The sequence below is a fragment of the Amphiura filiformis genome, chromosome 15, assembly GCF_039555335.1.
Source record: "Amphiura filiformis chromosome 15, Afil_fr2py, whole genome shotgun sequence".
Taxonomy (NCBI): domain Eukaryota; kingdom Metazoa; phylum Echinodermata; class Ophiuroidea; order Amphilepidida; family Amphiuridae; genus Amphiura; species Amphiura filiformis.
In genome coordinates this window covers 46,968,008-46,989,889 of record NC_092642.1, presented here as the reverse complement: position 1 = coordinate 46,989,889, position 21,882 = coordinate 46,968,008, and the positions used below count along the sequence as shown (strand labels likewise).

Sequence of the window (21,882 nt, the reverse complement as noted above, 5' to 3'; positions counted from 1 at the left end):
TTTGTGGCTCTCCTTTAAACTTTCTCCATCATAATAATATCTTTCTTGAGGTATGGACACCATGCTTGGACTGAGTACTCCAGGTGAGGACGGATGTAGGTTTTGTATTTAACATTGTGAAGCTTTTCTTGTCGAAGTGCTTTAAAGGTGCGCTAGTAATGGGTCAGTTATAGAGGGGTAAAAAAAGGGTGATGTGTCAGATTCCTTAGGGCTCAAGCTTATTTGATGCAGGATGATCTCCTGAGCATTTTGACACCTTTTTTACTGAAATTGGCCAAAAATGAGAAGGTGCCGGCCAAAAAACTTATTCCGACGGGGGGGGGCATAGATATTGTATTTGTTGTGTTTAGTCGGCTCCTTCGTCTTCGCCTTCTTCTTCTCCGTAAGACCAGTCCTTTGCTCTCCTCTAGCTCAAGAACTAAAGTAGCCTCTGGGCCCATACCTGGTATAATGATGGCCCATAACCCATGGGCTAACAGGGGGCAATATGTGTAAAATTTGAAGCATCTCTAGCTCAAGAACTATAGCGCCCTCAGGGTTCATACTTAATATAATGATGACCCATGACTCCTAGAAGTAACCTAAGGTAGCCACGACCCCAGAGGTCAAAGGTCACAGGCTACAGGGGGAAATATGTGTAAATTTTTAAAACCACTTTAGCTCAAGAAATATAGCGCCCTCAGGGTTCTTGCTTGGTCCAATGATGACCCATGACCCTTAGATATGTCCTGCAGTAACATCGACCCCAGAAGTCAAAGGTCATGGGCTACAGTGAGCAATGTGTAAAATTTCAAACAGCTCTAGCTCAAAAACTACAGCGCCCTCAGGGTTCATAATTGGTACAATGATGACCCATGACCCTTGATGTATTCTATATTAGCAGCATCCCCAGAGGTCAAAGTCTAAAGGCTTTAAAAAGCAAAATAGAAGTACGACCTATTAACACAGTGTAGCATAATAGGTAGTATTTTGTTAGCTCCCTGTGTTTGCAATGATAAAGGTCTGAATCGTACGTCAAGGAAACTAATCACTTGACAAAAACTCCCTTAAAAGGGAATGTGTAGGCATCTTGATTTTTGATTTTGGACCACCTCAAAAGGTTGTCATGATGGGACAAGGGGTGTGGTTGGTTAAGGGGTGGGATATTAGAGAGAGTGTGGTCCAGTCTGGTGGTGTTATAGAGAGAGTGATGGTCTGATGGGGTATAAGAGAGAGAGTGAAGGCTTGGTAGGGTATTAGAGAGAGTGCGTGCCAGTCTGGTGGTGTTTTAGAGCGAGTGAGTGTCTGGTGGAGTATAAGAGAGAGTGAGGGTCTGGTGGGGTATTAGAGAGAGTGTGGTCTAGTCTGGTGGTGTTTTAGAGAGAGTGTATGTATAGTGGAGTATAAGAGAGAGTGAAGGCTTGGTGGGGTATTAGAGAGAGTATGGGTCAGTCTGGTGATGTTTTAGAGCGATTGAGTGTCTGATGGAGTATAAGAAAGAGTGAAGGCTTGGTGGGGTATTAGAGAGAGTATGGGTCAGTCTAGTGATGTTTTAGAGAGAGTGATGGTCTGATGGGGGTATAAAAGAGAGTGAAGGCTTGGTAGGGTATTAGAGAGCATGTGGGCCAGTCCAGTGTTATGAGCATTACATGTATATAATGAAAGCATAAAACAAGTGCTTTCACATGGTGCTCACCAAGTTTTCGTTTGTGAATAGGGGAAGGGGGTTAGGTGTGGTCACGGGCATAGATATTCGTGTTTGGTAAAACACATTACTGTGGCATCTAGTTGATATTGGTGTTGTTTTATGTAACTGGTGCCAAAGAATCCATTTTTTAAAGTTGTATAAGATTTGGAGCATCCATGTTCTTGGAAATGGCCATTTTATGTCAAAATTAGGGTATGAGGGCGCTTTGCATTAAATTCGAATTCACTCTTCCAATTGAACTGGTGCCAAAGAATCCATTTTTTAAAGTTGTATAAGATTTGGAGCATCCATGTTCTTGGAAACGGCCATTTTATGTCAAAATTAGGGTATGAGGGCGCTTTGCATTAAATTCGAATTCGCTCTTCCAATTGAAATTTTTGTTGACATAATTATAAAGATAATCATAGGTGGAACCTCCACAAGAAATGTGGGTGTTAAACTTTTTTTCGTTTGAGCGTGGCACCGTTTTTTGTAATTTCATGAAGCCCTCCATTGAAATGTACACGGTATGTAAGTGCATTGACCCCTGTACATTTCAATGACAGCGTTCCATGAAATGTTCAAATGGGTGTTGAAGTCAAACCGTATCATGTAAAAAGTTCTAATTTCTTGAGCAGGTGCCACTTATGATTATCTTCATAGTTACAACACTAAATTTTACAGTTGAAAGAGCATGCGCGTGCTAAGAGCAAAGCGCCCTCATACCCTAATTTTGACATAAAACGGTAGTTTCCAAGAATACGGATGGCCTGAATCTTATGCAACTTTCAAAAATGGATTCCTTGGCACCAATAACATATAAAACAACACCAATATCAATAGAATAAGGCATATAATAACATTTTTGATGCGAAATGACAATTTTCAGCCCCCCCCCCCCCGTCCGAATAAGTTTTTTGGCAGGCACCTTCTCATTTTTTGGCCGATTTCAGTGAAAAAGGTGTCAAAATGCTCAGGAGATCATCCTGCATCAAATAAGCTTGAGCCCTAAGGAATCTGACATATCATGGTTGTATAACCCAGTACTACGTAGTATTATTATGCTTACCCTTAGTATAGATAAACACTTGTGCTGAACGTCAAATTTGTCACTTATCGCTCACTGTTCAAAATGTGACATCTACACCAATTACAGTCCCCGAAACTGTCTACTTTTTAGCCGACCTCAATTCCGAAACATTTAGTGATAGTTAAAAATGCGATCCCCAACCCGTTGGTTACCTTTGGACGAATTTGTAGAAATCTCCGCGGAGTCTCCGTGTCTGAAATTCCCCGGTACAAACATCGAAAATGCCGCATTTCTCAGTCCTGGTGATGATACTATATCCGCATCGCTGTTTTCATACATGAATATGCATATCTCTGACCCCTGTATAAGGTCAAAAACGTGGCGTTGATTTCAACCAATCCGATCCACCGATTGTGACCTTTTCATGAACAAGGCGGTTCTCGAACCACGAGTCTCGCCTGCTTTTGTGACCACCTGCTTTTGCGATTACTTTTGGTAGAGGTAAATGAATTTGGTGGTTATCGGCTGGGCATGATTATCTGGCTGATATTTGACCTCAGATGACCTTGAAATGACCTTCCAAAAATTGGGCTTTAAATGTTGACTGTACCCACCAAGTTTCATGCCCATACAACAGTTTTTACTCATTTGACCTCAGATGACCCCCAGTGACCTCTAAATGACCTTCCAAAAATGTGGCTTTAAATGTTGACTGTACCCACCAAGTTTCATGCCCGTACAACAGTTTTTACTTAATTTGACCTCAGATGACCCCTGGTGACCTTGAAATGACCTTCCAAAATTTGGCTTTAAATGTTGACTGTACCCACCAAGTTTCATGCCCGCATACAACAGTTTTTACTAATTTGACCTCAGATGACCCTGGTGACCTTAGAATGACCTTCCAAAACTTTGGCTTTAAATGTTGACTGTACCCACCAAGTTTCATGCCCGTACAACAGTTTTTACTAATTTGACCTGAGATAACCCCTGGGGACCTTGAAATGACCTTCCAAAAATTTGGCTTTAAATGTTGACTGTACCCACCAAGTTTCATGCCCATACGACAGTTTTACTAATTTGACCTCAGATGACCCTGGTGACCTTGAAATGACCTTCCAAAAATTTGGCTTTAAATGTTGACTGTACCAACCAAGTTTCATGCCCATACGACAATTTTACTAATTTGACCTCAGATGACCCTACATGACCTCAGTGACCTTGACCCACTAACCAATACAAAGCGTTTCTGTCTCGGGTCAAGATGCACCCACCCACCAAGTTTGAGGAACGTGCGACTCATAGTCTCCGAGAAAATAGGCGGAAGGCAAACTTTAACCAAAACTTTAACCAAATTTGTCACATACACACACACATACACACATACAGTATACATACGGAAAAGTGATTATATAGTCTCCTGCCTTATCAGGCGAGACAATAAAAATAAGCAGCTTGATACTGACGTCATATCTCAGGTGACAGGAGGCAGCAGATACCATTTTGGTCAACTGAACTCGACTCGTGCGTTCTTTTGATTGACATAAATGGAACAAAATTTTCAATAACGGGTAATAGTAGGATTTCAATTTTTTATTAATGAAGTTACTTGTAGTTTTGAGGAATGACAAAGTTGTTTTTGGAAACTTAGATGTTTGTTTCAACTGATGATGTAGGATCGCAAGGTGAGTGAATTTGTGAAGAGATTTGCTTGTTTGAGTGATACAAAATGTAGTAGGATACGGGATGTAGGCTAGTCCTCTGTGTTTGACCGGCTCCGACGTCTCAATTCACGCGGAATTATTCGTACCTGCTAACCAGACAGCAATACTGCGTATTGCTGTATGGAACCAGACATATATTATGCTCATTTGTCTGGGATTATCGCTTGCCGCTGCAGCATCAGCCCTCGAATCAAGAATCTGAAGTGAAGGGGCACGGCAACTTTTTTAGGGCAAGTTGATAATTGTCTTGGATTTTCACTGAAAAGGCAAGGCAGCACAGCAGTTTGTAATATTTCAAGTGGGCATCATGGCAACTGTTGAAAATTTGAGAAGGGCACTGGTAAGGCAATTTCTCAAAAGTGAAGAAAACACACACAAACATAGATAATTTTGTAATGAAGGGGCAGGGCTGGGGCACCGACGGCAACTTCATTAGAGGGCACGGCAAGTGACTGCCTTGGGTAAAGGACATATTTTGAGGGCATTACGGCAGTGAGGGTGGGCACCCACGGCAAAATGACATGGGTGCCGTGGGTTAATTCGAAGGCTGTGCAGCATGGCGTCAGCCAATGACAAGCCTTGATTAAATCCATTTGTAAACAATAACCGCCATTCAGTGTGAAAGTATACATGTATATGAAGCAACATTTGTTTGACAGAATCTCGCATGCTCGGAACGAAGGTGTGAATGGCAGCTCAGGTAGACATGTCCACATTGCTTATTTATAGAGGGCGACATTCAATCCAAAAAGTTTCGACCACAGTAGCTCACATCACAGTCAATGGCTTAAAGGCCCATTCAGTGATTTGCTCATCCGGACGATCGTAAAAATCATCAAAATTCAGATTTTGGTACCTTTGTAATTGGCATAGATGTGCTAACATAGCCTGCTAGTGGTTCGGTCGAAAGCCGTGTATTTTAGACAAAATAAAGCATTTGCATGATTCTGGACTTTTGATACTGACAGTACAAAAAGTCCGACTCGAGATCGAAAGAAGCTCACTCTCCACGTACCAACACGCGTTGCGTATTGTTTCTACTACTTATTACATCAGTAGGTACTATTTTAAACAAAATACACACTTTTAACTGTTTTTTATATTTGAATTGACCGTTAGTTTGCCTCGGTGACCTTTAATTGCTTATTTTGTTTTCTGCTACAAAATTGTAGCTTAAAAGCGTCTGTTTTAAATCAATTTAGACTCTACTTCCCCGTGTTAGAAACACTGGACTAGGAAGTTTTTCCAGTCGATTAGTTAAGCACTGTACGAAAATCTCGATTTTCTCAGAGTTGAAGTAGAAAACCTTTCTAAAACTTCTGTTTTTGACTAATTTGTCGATGTATTCAGGGAAAAGTGGTTTAATGAAATTCTGTAGACTTATTCTTTATTTCTAAGCAACTCTGACAAATTTCCATTTTTTTTTAATGTTCCTGTGAAATCACTGAAAGGGCCTTTAACTGTGTAATCCCCATAGGGAAATACAAAAATTTGAAATTTCGACACCAGAAACTTGACGACGTAGTCTAAAAAGTGCTGGTACTTTATCCTTTATACAGAAGTCAGCATGCAGTGAAAGTTAAGATTTCATAAAATAAAATCGCCTTTGTTTAAAATGGATCATCGTGGTAAAAAATGATGCATTACATGCTTTTTTTGTACAGTATTAAAGTCATTGTCAATGATGGTACTTGAAAAGTGCAGTTTTTAAAACAGACATTTGCTCATAACTTCGCTAGTTTTTGACCTACAGACATGGTTGACCCCTCATTTTTTAAGTTAAATAATCACCTTTTTAAACAAAATAATTTTCATGTGAAATATCCTACTTGAAAATTTTGTGAACATGCCTAGCTCAGGTTGCTTCACAAAGTGACAAAAGTTTTATTTTAGTATATGTGGCTGTTCACTGTGTTTGTGGCATGTTCTGACCATGCATGCATGGCATGATCATGATGCATGTGAATTTACGGCAACCAAAAAAAAATAAAAACATGAAATGATACAAAAATACAAAAATTTTATTTTAAAATAATTCATCTTACTATAAATAGGGGAATGTTGTATGTATCTATCTATCTATGTATGCTATAAAGGCTCCGTCAGTTTCGATCCAAATGTCACCAAATTCATACGGGAGATCGATTAATATACGGGAACGTGTTTAAACTTTATTTGGTTGAAAACGGTCAAGAATTGGCCTCAAAATCAGTGAAAATGTGGTGCGTTGCTATGCTGGGTAAACAAAAAGGGAGTCAGTTGTCAAGCTAGCCCGTGCGCGTCGTACGTGCAGGCGTATCTAATGCCAAGCCGCTCGCGTAAGCGCAGCGATAGCTGCTGGTAACGCAGCACTACGCCATGTCGTGAGTAAGCGACTTGAAAGTCGCGCAATGAATGATAATAGACCTTTTTCTGATGGCGTCACCTAATCGATATTGGGGTCTGAGATGTAAACAAACAACACGTGCGTTTCTCGCATTAATGTCGACGGTGTAAAAACACCAAATACTGCGTATTTTCTCCTCTGTATTGTCATATTTCACTTTAGCTTCCATAAAATAATTGTTTAAATGGGAACTGTATACTAGCTACCTTTGTTCCAGTTTGTTTTGATGCCATAAAATACAAAAGATACGGAAAAACAGCGATGCTATTTAAAATTCAATCTTTGTTTTGTTTCACAATTTTGTTTACTTTTTACACCGTGAAGAACTAAACGCGTACTGCGAGCTGGCAATTCCGCGCAGGAAATCACAAGCTAAGCAGCAAATAAAAAATGAAGTCAACAGGGAAATGTAAGAAAGGACAGATTTAGAAATAATGGGAACGGGAAAAAAAAAAAAAAAAACATGGTAACGGAAATTTGCAAGCTTAGCAGCAAAATGTTTTTAAAAAATGGAACAAAATTGGCCCATGTAGAAGAAACTAAAAAGAAAGAAACAAACTAAAATGGAAACTTAGGCTTAACGAGGGTCAGACTCAGATAAATGAAATTTACCTTTTCAATGATTCTACCTGTTCAGTAATTCCTCCCGTTTTAGTGAACGCTCCCATTTACTCACCTAGCGGGGACCCGCGCGTAGCGCGGGTGTCCCGCTAGTGATTTTAAAAGGCCCTACCGCGGATACCGCCCCTAGACTATCGACTACAAATTATTAAAATTTCTTTGAAATTAATTTCCCCAATTTCTAACATAAAATCTATAACATTACAATCATGCATAATGCATTATTAAATGTTTTTATACCTTCTACTTCCGATCTGAGCGTGACATGATCTTCGCCTTCGGTGCCGGTACTTGATGACGACGACCTGCAGAATTTTGCAGTCGCTGGTCTTGCAGCACCAAGTCCTTTTGCAACCTCTTTTGACACGTTCTTGGCTAGAACCCTCAACATTTTTTACTTCTATATTAGTACTGTATTGGCCTTAAAATAGTACACAGCTTTTGATAACAAGAAAATGACTCAAAATGTACTAATTTTGCTCAAAAAGACGACATTCCACAGTATTATCTTCCGTCGTCCGGTGGTTTCTTGTTTCCAGCTGACCTATTAGTTAGGGGTGGGCAATACGATGTTTTCAGCAATGTTGTTCCGTGTCGGAGTCAGGTCGGAGTACGCTTGGGTCCTGATGGAACCAGTTCAAAGAAAGTGATCATCAACAAAGACATCAAGCCATAAATTATATGATTATTATAGCTGAGGGTGTATCCAAGGTGTGTCTGATCTATCTATACAAAGAAACAAAAGAGAGAAACATAATTTGAAGTAAATTCAAAGAGCCACTCAATCAACAAAAACAGGATGAACGGGGTCAAAGCCTGTGGGATGGTATCGGCAAAGTTGGGGAAAACAATATTTTGTTTAGCCAGCCAAAAGGGGGGGGGGAAGCAATTTTTGGCAAGCCGAGGCTGAGGGGGCTTTCAGATAAAGCACTCTAAAAAAGAGTCTACAAAGGCTTTGGAAAACAGTAGAAACACATGCAAATTAAAAAAAAATATTAGGCTATCTTCAATACGAAATGTACTTTTAAGACTGTCAACTTGTCAAGGATTTAAAGGGGCTGTGCAATAATTATGAGCCTAATATAATCTCATAATTATTATGAAAAATTATAATATTCATCTTTATCATTTTAGGGGCCCCGGGGTTGGTGAATTCCTAAAGTGTTCTCGCTTGCCCCCCCTTTGAATGTGCCAAAAAATCTTTGCCCCCCCCCCTTTTTACGTGCCAAAAACTTTTGCCCTTTAAATTTAAAATAAATGATTGTCTTATCATATATATGGCCTATAATGCGAGCTTGCCCCCCCTTTCGACCTGCCAAAAATCGCTTGACCCCCATTTCGACCTGCCAAAATGTTTGCCCCCCCCCCCTTTTTGGCCTGCCAAAAAGCTTTGCCCCCCCCCCCCCCGTATAATTCATCACCACTCCGGGCGTACACATAATTATTGCACCACCCCTTATATCAATCATTCATCGGCCTCACCCCCACCCCCGCCCTCCCCCCCTCTCTCTCTCCGGTGTTGTCACTTAACATTCAAAGGCGTAACACATGATCGTTCCCTAAGTCAAAAATACCCCCCTATTTTGCGCGGTTTCAAGAACATTTTCGTCATTTTTTACCCCTATTTTACATGAAAACACGTACAAATTAGCCTTAAGAAATACCCCTATTTTTTGCATTTCAAGTACACTTTTACAAAAGTATCCCTTTTTTAACATTTCAAGAACACACACAAAAACACTTGTTGGCCCATTCCATGTCAACTCCAGGGATGTGCACAAAATGTGCACACCTCTTCAATTTTTTCTTTTTCTGTGTGGTGGTAGATATTGATGAGAAAGTAAAATCCTGAAAATTTGAGCTTCATACTCCATTTTGTTTTCCCGTGGCATCAATTTGAAATTTAGGGGGTCAGCGTAAACAATGTGTCGCAACGCGAAAGACGATGTTTGGAGGTACATAAATGTATAAAGGGAACCCTTTAAAACTTTGAAAAGTATGTATCCTGGGGTACTTATTGGTGTAGAATTTAAATCTGCTATCAGAAAACTTGTAACTCCTTTACTTTAAAAGATATAGGGCCCTCAAAATGCAACTTCGTCCAACCAGGACCAACTTTGAGTCAGAACTCCAAAAGTAAAAATAATTTTATTGTCCATTTTTTTGCCAGTCAGAGCCCTTTGGTAGGACATTACTCTTATCCAATACTGAGCATATTAGAATACATTTAGCTGAGATATTACCCATGGAAAACCACTTTTTTTTACATTTTGACCCCCCTGAAAACCAATGTCAGACAATTTGCCCCACCATCAACTTCAGATATGTTGAAGATATATTCTTGGACAACATTTCTGAGAGATATTAACTTTGGGTCTCGATGCTTCGGGAAAACACATTAGTTAGGTTTGCCTTCTCCATAGAGTTGTACATTAAATCATTATACATGCAAAAAGAAAAAATTGTGTGCAACATCCCTGGAGTTGAACATGGAATGTTTTTAACATGGGCCTGTTCTGATTCATTGTTTTACTCCGTTGTCCTTTTAATATATAAATGAGGAAAATAACAGAAAAATATATACAAATACATCCTCGGTTTGTGGGTACCCAGTTTGTCAAGGCTCCGGAGGCCGGGTGCGTCATTAATAAAGCCAATGAAAAAAGTCTCATGGAATCAGCGGCCAAACTGGGTAAGTCCCCAGTGACGTAATCGGTGTGAACAAACCATGAAACAAATAAAACCGAGTCGAGCGTGTTGCTGAATATTTAAGCCGGGATATTAGGAAGGCAAAAAAGTTTCACAAAAGTGAAATCGGGGAGTAAATTGAGCGAGAAATGGTAAGATTTCTTGGGATTTCAACATTATGATGATGATGATTCACAGAAATATGTACCCTATTTTTTAGTTTCGAGTACACCGTCGTCAAAAACAACCCTATTTTTTAAATATCGCGAACATAAAATGTTCGCGAACATAGTTTAAAAATAACCCCTTTTTCGCGAAATTGGGAACGATCATGCGTACACATAGTCAATGTTAAGTGACAACACCGGGCTCTCTCTCTCTCTCCCTCCCTCCAAAGCTCTCCAATGACGCATACGTGTATAATAAAATTTCCTATGAATTCATATCGCCCAAGCCTAAACGCCTACATGCAAATGAGGGCAGGTCCGGAGGTGTGTCTCTAATTGACCAATCAGAATTACGTTTGTAATGACGTCATAACCGGATTATTGCCTATCAAAACTGTGACCCAACGATAGTAAAGGAGACTGATGTCGGCACGAAAACCATAATCATTTAGACCGTATAAAATTAATGTTTTAGTTCGCGACCTCTCCCTCCTCAATTTCTGGGTTTTGACCGAAAACTCAACAAACTAAAAAGAGTAAAAATGAAAGAAAACTCACTTAGGCCTACTATCTCAGTCGCTTCACTGTGGTGCATGTTCTATTGGGGATTTGATGTTAATTCAAACTTGCTTTAGACGGTTGCCCTAGAAACAAAATGATATAGGCCTAATTTGGTTGAATCCAACTAAAGCCTCCAGCATACTTTCCTGCCGCTTGCCGCTGCGGCAATCGGCAGGTCGTTTCAACCAATGACAAGCCTTGATTGTGTCCGTTTGTCTGCAATACGCGTGCGCCACGCGGCAAGCGGCAGGGTAGTGTGAAACCAGCATTATAGGCCTACTTGGGACATGTGTAGGCCTACACAATACAAATATGCACTGACAATAAAATGACCAAATTAAGGCCGTATAAAATTAATGTTTTGGTTCTCGTCCAGAGGATTTTCATGAATTGATGAGGGAGGGAGGTGTTTTTTGTTTGTTTTTGTTTTCAATGTAAAATTAGCATATTTGTCAGTAGTTTTCGGTCTTCTCCAACAGTGCTCGGGGAAACGATGAGGCCCTTTTATTTTTTTCAAATGTGAGATTCTGAGGATAAACCCCTAGAGTACCACAAAAGACTTGGAAGTGATGCTTGTTCTCTAATAAACTTATTTATATGTATGAAGATTTCATAAATCATTCCAAAGTCTAAAAAATTGACAAATCTAAAAAAAAATAAAAAAATCTGACAAATCCCAGAAATTGAGGAGGGAGGGACGAGAACCAAAATATTAATTTTACACGGCCTAAAGATCATACGGTAGGCCTACACACCGACATCGCCTGGCTAATAATTATTTGGTGCAGCAGAGACATTAAAATTAATACACGGGATCCATACACGTGAATTGCTATGCACGATTTTGATATCAGACGAAAATCTTCGGATACTGGGTTAAAAAATGATGAATATCTCCCGTAAATGAATTTTTCTCAAGAAACCAGATGTGGTCTCATACACTTGAAAATACGTGTTGAACAGATATTAGGCCTACAGTCGTTAGCGTGCGCTTTGAAAATTGGCCGTGCGCTTTGAACTCAAAAATTGCCCAAAACTCTCAATTTTATTGCCTTGGTCCTATATGGACTAGGCCTACAGCGCGCAGCAGGCTATAGCAGCACTCACTCAAGTGGAGAGAGTATAACCATTGACCGCAATGTCGTATACAAGCTTGCTCACAGAGCGAGAAATCAATTACCCCGTCTATTCAGTAGCCTTAGTCAGGTCACTTCGTTAATAATATGCATCTCATAAGGTCCGAATAAAATGGTCATGGGTGGCTGTGGATTCACCCTACCATGGCGATTTCTACTATGAAGACATCGGGGCGATGTCACTGTGCGGTAGGCCTGCATGTGTTTCGATTCATGTGATGAGGGACAAAGCTAATCTGAAATAGTTAGATTAAAAATTTTTAAGCCGTTGTCCCTCATGAATCGAAACACACGTAGGCATAGGCCTACCGTATGATCTTTAATTTGGTCATTTTGTTGTTGCATATTTGTATTGTGTAGGCCCTAGATTAAAACAGATTAAAACTGAGCTAATCTGAAATAGTTAACCATTTTCTGTAATCTCATGGATCCCATTGATTGCATTAGCACCTAGGCCTAATAGTTACAATGTGGATTTAATAGTTCGAGTTTATTCTTAGGCCTACTAGACATGGCAAGTAGGCCCTATAATATCAACAAGATTTTTTTAAAGTTTTTTTTAAGTTAACTATTGTTACGCTTTAATAATATTAAAGAAATTTCGTTGTGAAGAAAACCCGATGACCAACATGTTGGTTTACTAGTCTCAGCTCGAAAGCTCTCGAAGTAGCTCATGATGCTTCTTTATTTTTGACCGCTTTCACATTTTGCCGACATTTGTCTTATTTTATAGTTTCATTTTTCGTTGCGTTTAGCATGTTTAGACTGTGGCATAGACACAACATAGTGACCATGATCGAATGTGACTGTGAGTCACTATGATATCGGATGTAGGCCTACGCTTATTATAATTATTTAAATGTATGTTTATTGCAGTTTCGATTCAATTTTTGTTCAAGTTAGCTAATTGATGTAAATTTAAGAAAAAAAAGTTTTAAAAAATAAGAAAGAAAGAATTCAAGAAATAAAGAATTCAAGAAAGAATTTAAGAAAAAAAGAAAGAAAGAATTCAGGAAAGAAAGAATTCAAGAAAGAAAGAATCCAAGACTAAAAAAGATAAAGGAAGAATTCAAGAAAGACTTCAAGAAAGAAAAAAAAAATCAAGAAAGAACGAATTCAAGAAAAAATTCAAGAAAGAAAGAAAGAAAGAAAGAAAGAAAGAAAGAAAGATGAAGAAAGAAAGAAAGAAGGAATTCAAGAAAGAAAGAAAGAATTCAAGAATTCAAGAAATAAAGAAAGAATTCAAGAAGGAAAGAATTCAAGAAAGAAAGAATTCAACAAAAAGAAAGAAAGAAAGAAAGAAAGAAAGAAAGAAAGAAAGAAAGAAAGAAAGAAAGAAAGAAAGAAAGAAAGAAAGAAAGAAAGAAAGAAAGAAAGAAAGAAAGAAAGAAAGAAAGAAAGAGACACCCAGGGGGGGCCGGCCAAGATTGGCTGAATTTTGACGTTGTCATTGGTTTTACACGTAAACACAAAAATGTCTCAAATTATTCCAAAACTGTACGTATGTTATTAAGCACTATTTTATCAGTCTAAATCCGTTGAGGTTCGCCAGTGAACCTCATTGTAAGTACTGTTTTTTGAATGTTTTGTATGAATAACGCACGGTATGTTTATGATATATACCTAAAATTTCCCCCATTGTGTATCACGGTTCGCTTGGTCTAATGGTAACGGGTCTCGCCTGCGGTGCATAGGGTCCCGAGATCGAGTCCCGCTCACTCCCGGCTATAATTTTTTTTTTCTTCACATTTATTTTGAATCCAAAAATATTTATTTTTATGTGAAAATTTATACATTCACTGAGAAATATATTTTGTGCATTTTTTTTCTGTAACGGGTCCAATAGAGCTAAAAACACAACTCAGCACGGGGCGTCCAATGTCCAGGCAGTGTTGCCGTCATATTGTCTGTTTTGTTTACGATATTGGCTGTTGCCACAGTGAATAATGTAGTCCACCATCGTCTGGAGACACCAGTAATTTTAATGCAACATCGCCCTCTAATATACTCTCCCAATTATGCGCCCAATTATTCAGTCATTTTGCTCGGCTAATACCGATTTTACCGATAATATCGATTATCAATTTAGGTCATCACAAAATTCACAATAAATGATTCACCATTGCATTGGGTTGAACGCAAACCGGTCACACTTTGTTGCATCAAAACAAAGGCTAATTACGGACATATTTTATTTATTTTTATTGATATAGACTCTACAAAAACCCATCATGGCGGGTAAAGACCGACCACCGCCGTATAATCCGTATCCAAACGACATTCCACAACCGTATTCTCGTGCTAGTGCGCAAGCAGCCGGTTCGTATCATGGGGCTGGTCCAGCAGGAGCAAGAGCTGGTGGTTATCCCGGAGGCCCTCCACCACCACAAGCGAATCATCAGTATCAACAACATGTGCAACAACAGCCTTATAGTGGGGACCCCGGCTACCAACATCAATCACAATACAGGGGTCATTCACAAGGTCGGTCAGGAGGAGGAGGACGAGGACAGGGTTCAGCTAGACAGAGGCAACCTGCTGGAAAAACTGGCAGTTTGGCAAGAATACAAAGAACTGCTAGGCGAGTGAAAGAATCATCTGAAATCAGCTTGTGTATAAAATATTCACTCTTCTTTGCTAATTTTGTCTTCTGGGTGAGTAAATAAATACAGTATGAGTATGTGCTTGGTTTAAAGTACAGAAGTAAAAGTTGTGCGTACAAACATGTAGTACCGTAGGCGTAATACATCAATGTCAATTGTCATTGCCATCATGCATCCTTTTTTTGTGCTGTCCAATTGTACATGATGCTGGAGAAAAAATAAATAGCAACCATACATATTTAGGAAGTTCGAATTAGCACATGTATGCTAAGCATGGGCGATATCGCCCCTTACGATGATGATACCCGGTATACGGTATCAGGATATATGAAATATGTGCCTACGATATATAGCATTCAACATGGCGACTGAAATTTTCAAAGTGAATCGGAAGTGACAAATTCAACATGGCGACTTACATGTAGGGCCTACCGATGTACCGTTCGAACGCAAGTTTCGAAGCGAAAAAGTTTGTTCGTTCGTAACAAACATTGAGTACCGGTACCGGTAAATACTTGCATTCTGAGCAATCGCTGAGCGGTGTGGCACATGCGCATTGGCAAACGGATACAAGCAAGGCTTGTCGTTGGCTGATATGCAAACATTTTCGCTGGGTTTCAATACAATCTAGTACATGTATACCGGTACCGTACTCTATAAAAAAACCCATGTATCATAACAAGGGGACTCATCGCCATCGGCGTCAGCGCCAAGGTCTAATTATCCAGCCATGCGTCCACCCAGGGATGTGAGAGTAGTCACATCCCTGGTCCACCCGTCTTTAAGACGGGCTAATCTAATTTTAGACCGGTGGATTTAATGGATTTTACAGATCTATGCAGAGATGCCAATTTCAGGTTTTTAACCTGAATTCTGGTTTTTCTGGCTAAGACTCTGGCCAGTGCATCCGTCGGCGCACATGTGACACTACTTGACACGCATTGTCTGTCGGGAGTCGGTATAAGGGGGCACACCATCAATAACGGTGGTTGGGCAACGATTAGTAAAGAGGGTAAAACTTCATAAAAGGTCGAGAGTTTTCAAGAGTAATTATTTAAAAAAATAAAGACCTAATAATTGAGCATTTTTTATTTGGTTCACCTGTCTTGCTTAGCTGCAGCTACATGTATGTTTACTTCTGGACATCCATAAGGCCAATGGAACTCGATTATTAGTTTCCGATTGGATGTTTGAAAAAAAGGATGAGGTCGCTAAATTTCATTATTCGGTCTCTTTTCATTATCCATTATGTCAACAAAATCAGTGATTTTATGAACAGCTTTCTCCAGACTAAGGTACCCCACCAGTACCAAAGTATATATTGTTGATGAAAGACCATCTCAAAACTGGTATTAATGCTTAGATCATCTTTGCAGGCATTTTGCAACAGATTGAGAAAAGATTTGAATTTGTTTTCATAAAAATGAAAAGAAATTAGCAATTTTTGTAATCACTAGAAACATGATGAGGTAATCCTTAAATTTCCATTATTTACTACATCCTCTACCCCTACAACTAAGAAAAAGTGCTGATTATGATCAGCAGGGGATGTCAGACATTTTGAGAGTTTCAATTTTGATTATTTCCATTTCAATGTTCAGATAATTGACTTTTTTATGAAAATAATGACAGTTTTGGTCAAATTGAAAAAGTGATGCGGGAGGTCAATAGGAAACTAACAATCGAGTTCCATTAGCCTAACATAACATAACATAACAGAAAACTTTTGGTGTTCCTTATGACAAGCTCGTAGCGCTTACAAAGTAAAAATAAAAACATCTTATAAAGTACACAAACAAAAGCCTTAAATAAATAATGTTATAGAGTACAAACCTTAAATTTACATTATAATACAAGGCATAAAATAACACAGGTCAACTAAGTCTAAGGAAATCAACGGAAACATATCATGGAAAAAGATGGGTCTTAATCGACTTTTTAAAACTTGCGATAGAAGAGGATTGTCTTATAGTGATGGGAAGTTTATTCCATTCCCGTGAAGCACATAGAGTAAATGTCCTGTCGCCTGCTCTAAGGTGAGCCTTGGGGTAATCCAAACCAAGAAAATCATTGACGGATCTGAGATTACGGGTTGGATGATAAATATGGAGACAAGTGTTCAGATAATCTGGTGCTAAGTGGTTTAGAGTCTTGTAGACGTAGAGAAGCAGTTTGTACTTTGTAAATAATACGCTGTTGGACAGGAAGCCAATGAAGAGCAGATAACAGTGGTTGTGAATCGTGCTTGCGAGGTAGGCCTACATTAAAAACAAGTCGAGCTTCCATCTTATTGATCTTCTTCTTCTGGTACTGGCCAACACTCTACATATATGGACATGTGAAATGTGAATGCGTCATTGATTTCATTCCGAGTAAAACCATTGAAATGACGGAACTATGAACTTCGGATTAATAATGACTTCCGGTCAGTGCCGTAGAGAGCCATTACATGCCCCGGGGGGTAAAATGAAAGCACGATCGGTGATGATCGACATGCAGACGGAACATTATGTGTGTGTACCTTGGTGGGGGGTGCATGTTAACAGCAGCGGTGTAAATTTCTTTGTGATGGGGGATGAACACTTGTTGAACTTGAAACAGAGCGAAGTTAGCGTGTTTAGCTGTCATAATTATGTTTCTTGAGCGAATTCCATGATCTGATGGCACCTTCAAGTTAAAATAATCAAAATTATATATGAACATTGAAGAAGACAAATGTGTGCGAAGCGTGCACAAAATTGTGATTTTAAAGTGGTGCTTTGCTCCCAAATTACTTACGCTTGAAATGCAGAAAGTCTCATTTTAAGCTAATGATCAAGTATGAAAATTGAATGGGACAAATTATGCGCGCGAAAATTTGCAATTCGAAAGTAGCGAATTTCGCTCCCAAATTAAACTTCTTGGAACAAACTGTGCAAAGCACGGAAAAATGGCCAATTTCAAGCTAAAATGATCAATTTTATATGAATGATGTGCGCAAAAATGTGCAATTTGTCGGCTAAAATATTAGCCTAAATTTGGTCAGAAACACTCATTGGCATAACATTGGGGGTATGATTGCATGGACCATGCATATATCCCAGAATTTACGTTAGACAGGGTTTTTATTCCTCGACTGACATTTTACCGCGGTCTTGCTTCCATGGAGTTCGTGCTTGATAGTTTGACAAACATTGCACTGAGTATCTAGCCATATCTTCAGAAGAGGGTTGGGTTCCGGGTGTGCGTATTCGTGGGGAAATGCTTTTCAAACCTAATCTCATTAGGCCTATATAACATCTCCCATTTAAAAGAGAAGAGTATTCTCACGATTAAGCTGCACCCCCTGGTTTCTCAAAGACTCAGTACACGGTCGATCTTACCGTTCCGATGTTGATTAAGATACTTCTTGCATCGATCCCGAGATGCGGAAAAACCAATAGTCATTTTGTCCCACATAAATGAATAAATAACAAAACCCCGATCCCCGAGTGGACTCACCCATTCGGTGACGTCACACTACGATAATCATCCCTTATCCTCCTTGGTTTCTAGATGAGATAGACGTGTGGATTTTTCTTTACCAACGCTAAGTATCATTACGAACCAAAGGGCCGAGATATACAGTTTGTTTGTTACACCTGAGGTAAAAACCAACCAGTATAGTACGCTAGGAGATAGTTTTGACGACATTTTTCGACTAGAAAAGTGACAAAAACGATCCAAAAACTTAGCTTGTATGAGTGTTTCCGTTTGTATACGGGACACACGTTTTCAAAATGGCCGCCCTTAGGACGCCATTTTATTTTTGTTCTCACGTAAAACAACTATAGCAGACTAGTAAGTTACAATAGATGTTTGTACAGTACTGTGTATACATGTATGGTGAGTGATTATCGCTATGTTTATGGTGTGCTCTATCGTTATATCTTTCAGTACGCGTCTGATGACGAGTTACTGCTAAGAGTTCGTGGGTTTCGAAGGACCAGCCTGACAAATCTATACCAAAAGGTTTTCAGTTTTTCATCCCTTTGTATATATATTTTTATATCATACCACTACATCAGCGACAGCCACTGTGCGTGTTGGTCTGTTTATTGGGCTTGAGCTTGTGTTCGGGGGTAGTGCTGTACGCTCCCGATTACTACAATGTCCAGGCCTTGTCAATCATGCCCTTCCCTTGTGGCAGAGTGGGACCCGCATCCACTCTGCTACACCCACAGGGATTGCTCTAAATCAAATAAGTGTGCTTCCTTTTGCATAGGCTTATCGGACAACCACTTCGAGGATTTAGATAGTAGCGCTCGTTTGGGTCTTGACACAGACAGAAGGCGAAGACTAAGAAACAGAAGCCTACAGGTAAGATTGATATGGTAGGTACTAGCGGACGGCAAGGGCCACGCTAAGGTAACCTCTGGGGCTCCGGTCCCGGGCAAGCAGGCGGACCCTCCGGGGACTGCTAGCGAGCCCGAAGGCCTAGCAGCCAGCGAAAGCACTGACTTAACGTCTAAGCTAGTAGCAGGCAGCAGGGCGGTACTTGCCCTAACAGGCGAGTACCAGTCTACCAGTGAGATCTCTAGCGAGTTTCTTGCAGGTGGACACCCGTCTATTGCTGGAGTTAACGCAGCGGGTCTAGCACCCAGCATGAAGTAGCCGGCGACGGACAGTATGCCAAGGGTACCCCGGGCTTGCCTGGGTTGAATCCTAGCATACAGCGTGCAAACGGACCTCCGGGCTTGCCTCGGCCGGTCTCGCACGCAGCGTGCCAGTGGAACCCCGGGCTTGCCTGGGGTGATCCACGGCACGCAGCACGCCTTTCGTTCCCGCAAGGGTCGTAATGAAAACGCGTGCATGGGTTTAGCAGAGACGATACCGGGGCTAACGCTCGGGTGTAGTCTTAGCAGAACCAACTGGGGTTGTCTGCGGCAGCGTTCCATGGCGGGACCGCCGAGTGATGCCCTGGGCCTTGGAATGGCTGCCGGCTGTCCTCCGGGACTGGCTAGTGGCTATACCGGGGCTGGGCTCGCAGTCTCTCACGGGACAGCGACCCAAGTGCAAACAGTGGCAGCTACCGAGACGAGCTACGGCTCGACTTCAGTGGTAGCCACTATGCACGCGCCCATAGCTGCCGTGAGTGGTCCGCCACACACAGCGACCTTGGGCGAGGCTCAAGAGGTTAGGGTAGGTAGTTTGAACAGCCTGGCTGATCAACAACCCACTTATGTCCTCGAGAGCCAGCAGAGCGTGGGTGATCCATTACAGTCAATGGGTCAATTACCCTCTTATGATCGATCACTATCTATTCAGCGGAGCATGGCTCCATTGATTGATACTGCCTATTCAGGTAGCGAGGTGACTGATCGAGGGTATACACGCTCAGCTACCCGTGATACTAGGCAAGCTCCTTTTAGCCAAGGGACAGCCAGTATGGCGGGGTACACATACACACGGCTTGATCCTCTAGCGGGGAACGCTGTGAGGCATGGGTACAGTGGTACGCAGCCGGGAGCCCTACCGGGCACCTACGCTACAACCACGCAGGTACCGCAGTACTCGTCCTGGTTACCACAGTCTCTGTGGCAACAGGGGGAGGCGGTACTGGTACTACCGTTCCATGGGGTTTCCCTGGTGGCGGATCCTTTCAGGGTCAGCTACCGACAGGGTATGCCCGTGGTATCCGCCGCAGGGTGGTTTCTTCCACGGTCTAGCACCGTGGCAAGTGCCGCCTAGCGTTGGGCAAGCAGTACCACCAGTTGTTACCCAGCCTGGGCGGCGAGTGGCTAACCCTGATACAGCTCAGGGTAGGCGCGCACGCTGCTATGGCTAGGCGACAGCAGCGAGAGCGCGCGGATCCCGGGTGCTATAGCTAGCATCTCGGGGTCTAGCGGGAGTACTCCCTCTTCTGCTGGTGTTCAGTTGGCTAGCCACACGGTGGCGACACCTCCTGTCCACCTTCAGATGCCCGTCGTCAGATCTCTTCCTCATCAGAGAGTGAGTCAGAGTCTGAAGGCGAGGGAAAGGAGTCGGAAGATGAAACCAGTAGCGACTCACAGTCTGATGAGGCTGTGCAGCTAGCTTCAGGTATCCTTCCCCCGCTTCCCCGTGAGGAACTCGCTAGCAATGGTCTGCCTGCGGACACCGCTGAGGTGATGAGCCGTGTGGCCCAAGGTTTGGGCCTGGCTTTCTCTCAGGAGGAGTCCGTTCAGGAGGACCAGGGCATCTTTTCAGTAGGATGCCCAGCTAGCGCGTCCACACAAGGGTCGCCCGCACTTGCGTTCCCGGCGGACCTCAAGGGTAGGTTTCGTAGGGCTGTCAGGCTCGCTGGAGCTTGACGCGCCGCGTGCTTGCACGCTTCCACTGCGTGTTTCGCAGGAGGACTACGAAACCTACCTCAGGGTCCCTGACATGGATCCAGAGCGTTGCCAAGCGCCTGCCGCTAGCGGCCAAGGCGACGGGTCGTTCTCCCCCAGTGGGAGGAGGAGCTAAAGCTCATCGATAAGCGAGCACGCCGCTTATCAGAGTCTCTAAGCGTCGCTACCACGCTTGCCGAGCACCTCGGTAGGAAGGTAGCGAACGACCACGGGGCAACGCCGGAACTCTTCCGCGAGGTTAATCTATTAGCGGTGCTAACAGCTAACCTCAACGAGAGTTCTATGGGCCTAGCCCATAGGATGTCATCTCGCCGCCGGGAGAATGCCTGTCTGTCCCTCCAGTCAACTTACGGCCCCGACTTTGCTGAAGCAATGAAGAAGTCAGACTCGGTGGGACAGGGGCTACTCTTTGGACAGGCCTTTTGCGCTACGGTGGAGGACCGGGCAAAGAAGGCCACCAATGAGAGCACTCTGAAGAAGTCAGAGGCTGCCCTGACCAAGGGGAAGGGCAGTAAGGCGAAGAAGAAGCACAAGAAGAAGAAGTCTTCTAAGCGTTCTTCAGCGCCAGCTCCGGCTTCAGCAGGACGCCGCACCACAGACTACACCGAGCCCGAGGCTACTCCAGCACCTCCCAAAAAATCTGGGAAGCGCAAGAGTAGTGCTGGATCAGATGGCAAGCCCCCTAAGAAGAGCCGTTCTTCTAAGGGTGGCAAACCAGATCGGTCCTGAGGGCACGGCGGTCGACAGTCCATGCCGGCAGGCCTTGGACTTCCCACAGGGGATTCCCCCTGTGGGCGGCCGCTTATTGCATTACGCCCAGAGATGGCATGCCATCTCACCGGGCGCCTGGGTATTGTCAGTGGTCAGTGGGGGTTACAGGCTGGAATTTACCAGCCACCCCTCGTGCACCTGCACGATTCAGAGGTCCACGGTAGTGCCGCCAGACGGCC

The 21,882-nt window shown here is 42.2% G+C and overlaps 2 protein-coding genes across 6 annotated transcripts in view; one reads left to right on the top strand and one right to left on the bottom strand.

Annotated features, from left to right (window-relative positions):
- Window positions 1-7,990, bottom strand: part of LOC140171737 (glutamate dehydrogenase, mitochondrial-like) — a 46,651-nt gene extending 38,661 nt beyond the window's left edge. Inside the window, exon 1 of one of the 2 annotated variants that reach the window (XM_072195053.1) lies at window positions 7,668-7,990. In XM_072195053.1, the coding sequence (XP_072051154.1) occupies window positions 7,668-7,818 (151 nt within the window). In that variant the 5' untranslated portion in view covers window positions 7,819-7,990. The remainder of the gene's footprint in view (window positions 1-7,667) is intronic. The other variant, XM_072195054.1, reaches the window with a different exon arrangement.
- Window positions 7,991-14,064: 6,074 nt separating this feature from the next.
- LOC140171735 (tetraspanin-5-like) overlaps window positions 14,065-21,882 on the top strand; it is a 51,470-nt gene continuing 43,652 nt past the window's right edge. For 2 of the 4 annotated variants that reach the window (XM_072195051.1, XM_072195050.1), the window contains exon 1: window positions 14,067-14,633. In XM_072195051.1, the coding sequence (XP_072051152.1) occupies window positions 14,211-14,633 (423 nt within the window). In that variant the 5' untranslated portion in view covers window positions 14,067-14,210. Of the gene's footprint in view, window positions 14,634-21,882 lie in introns of all 4 variants that reach the window. The other 2 variants (XM_072195049.1, XM_072195052.1) reach the window with 2 other exon arrangements.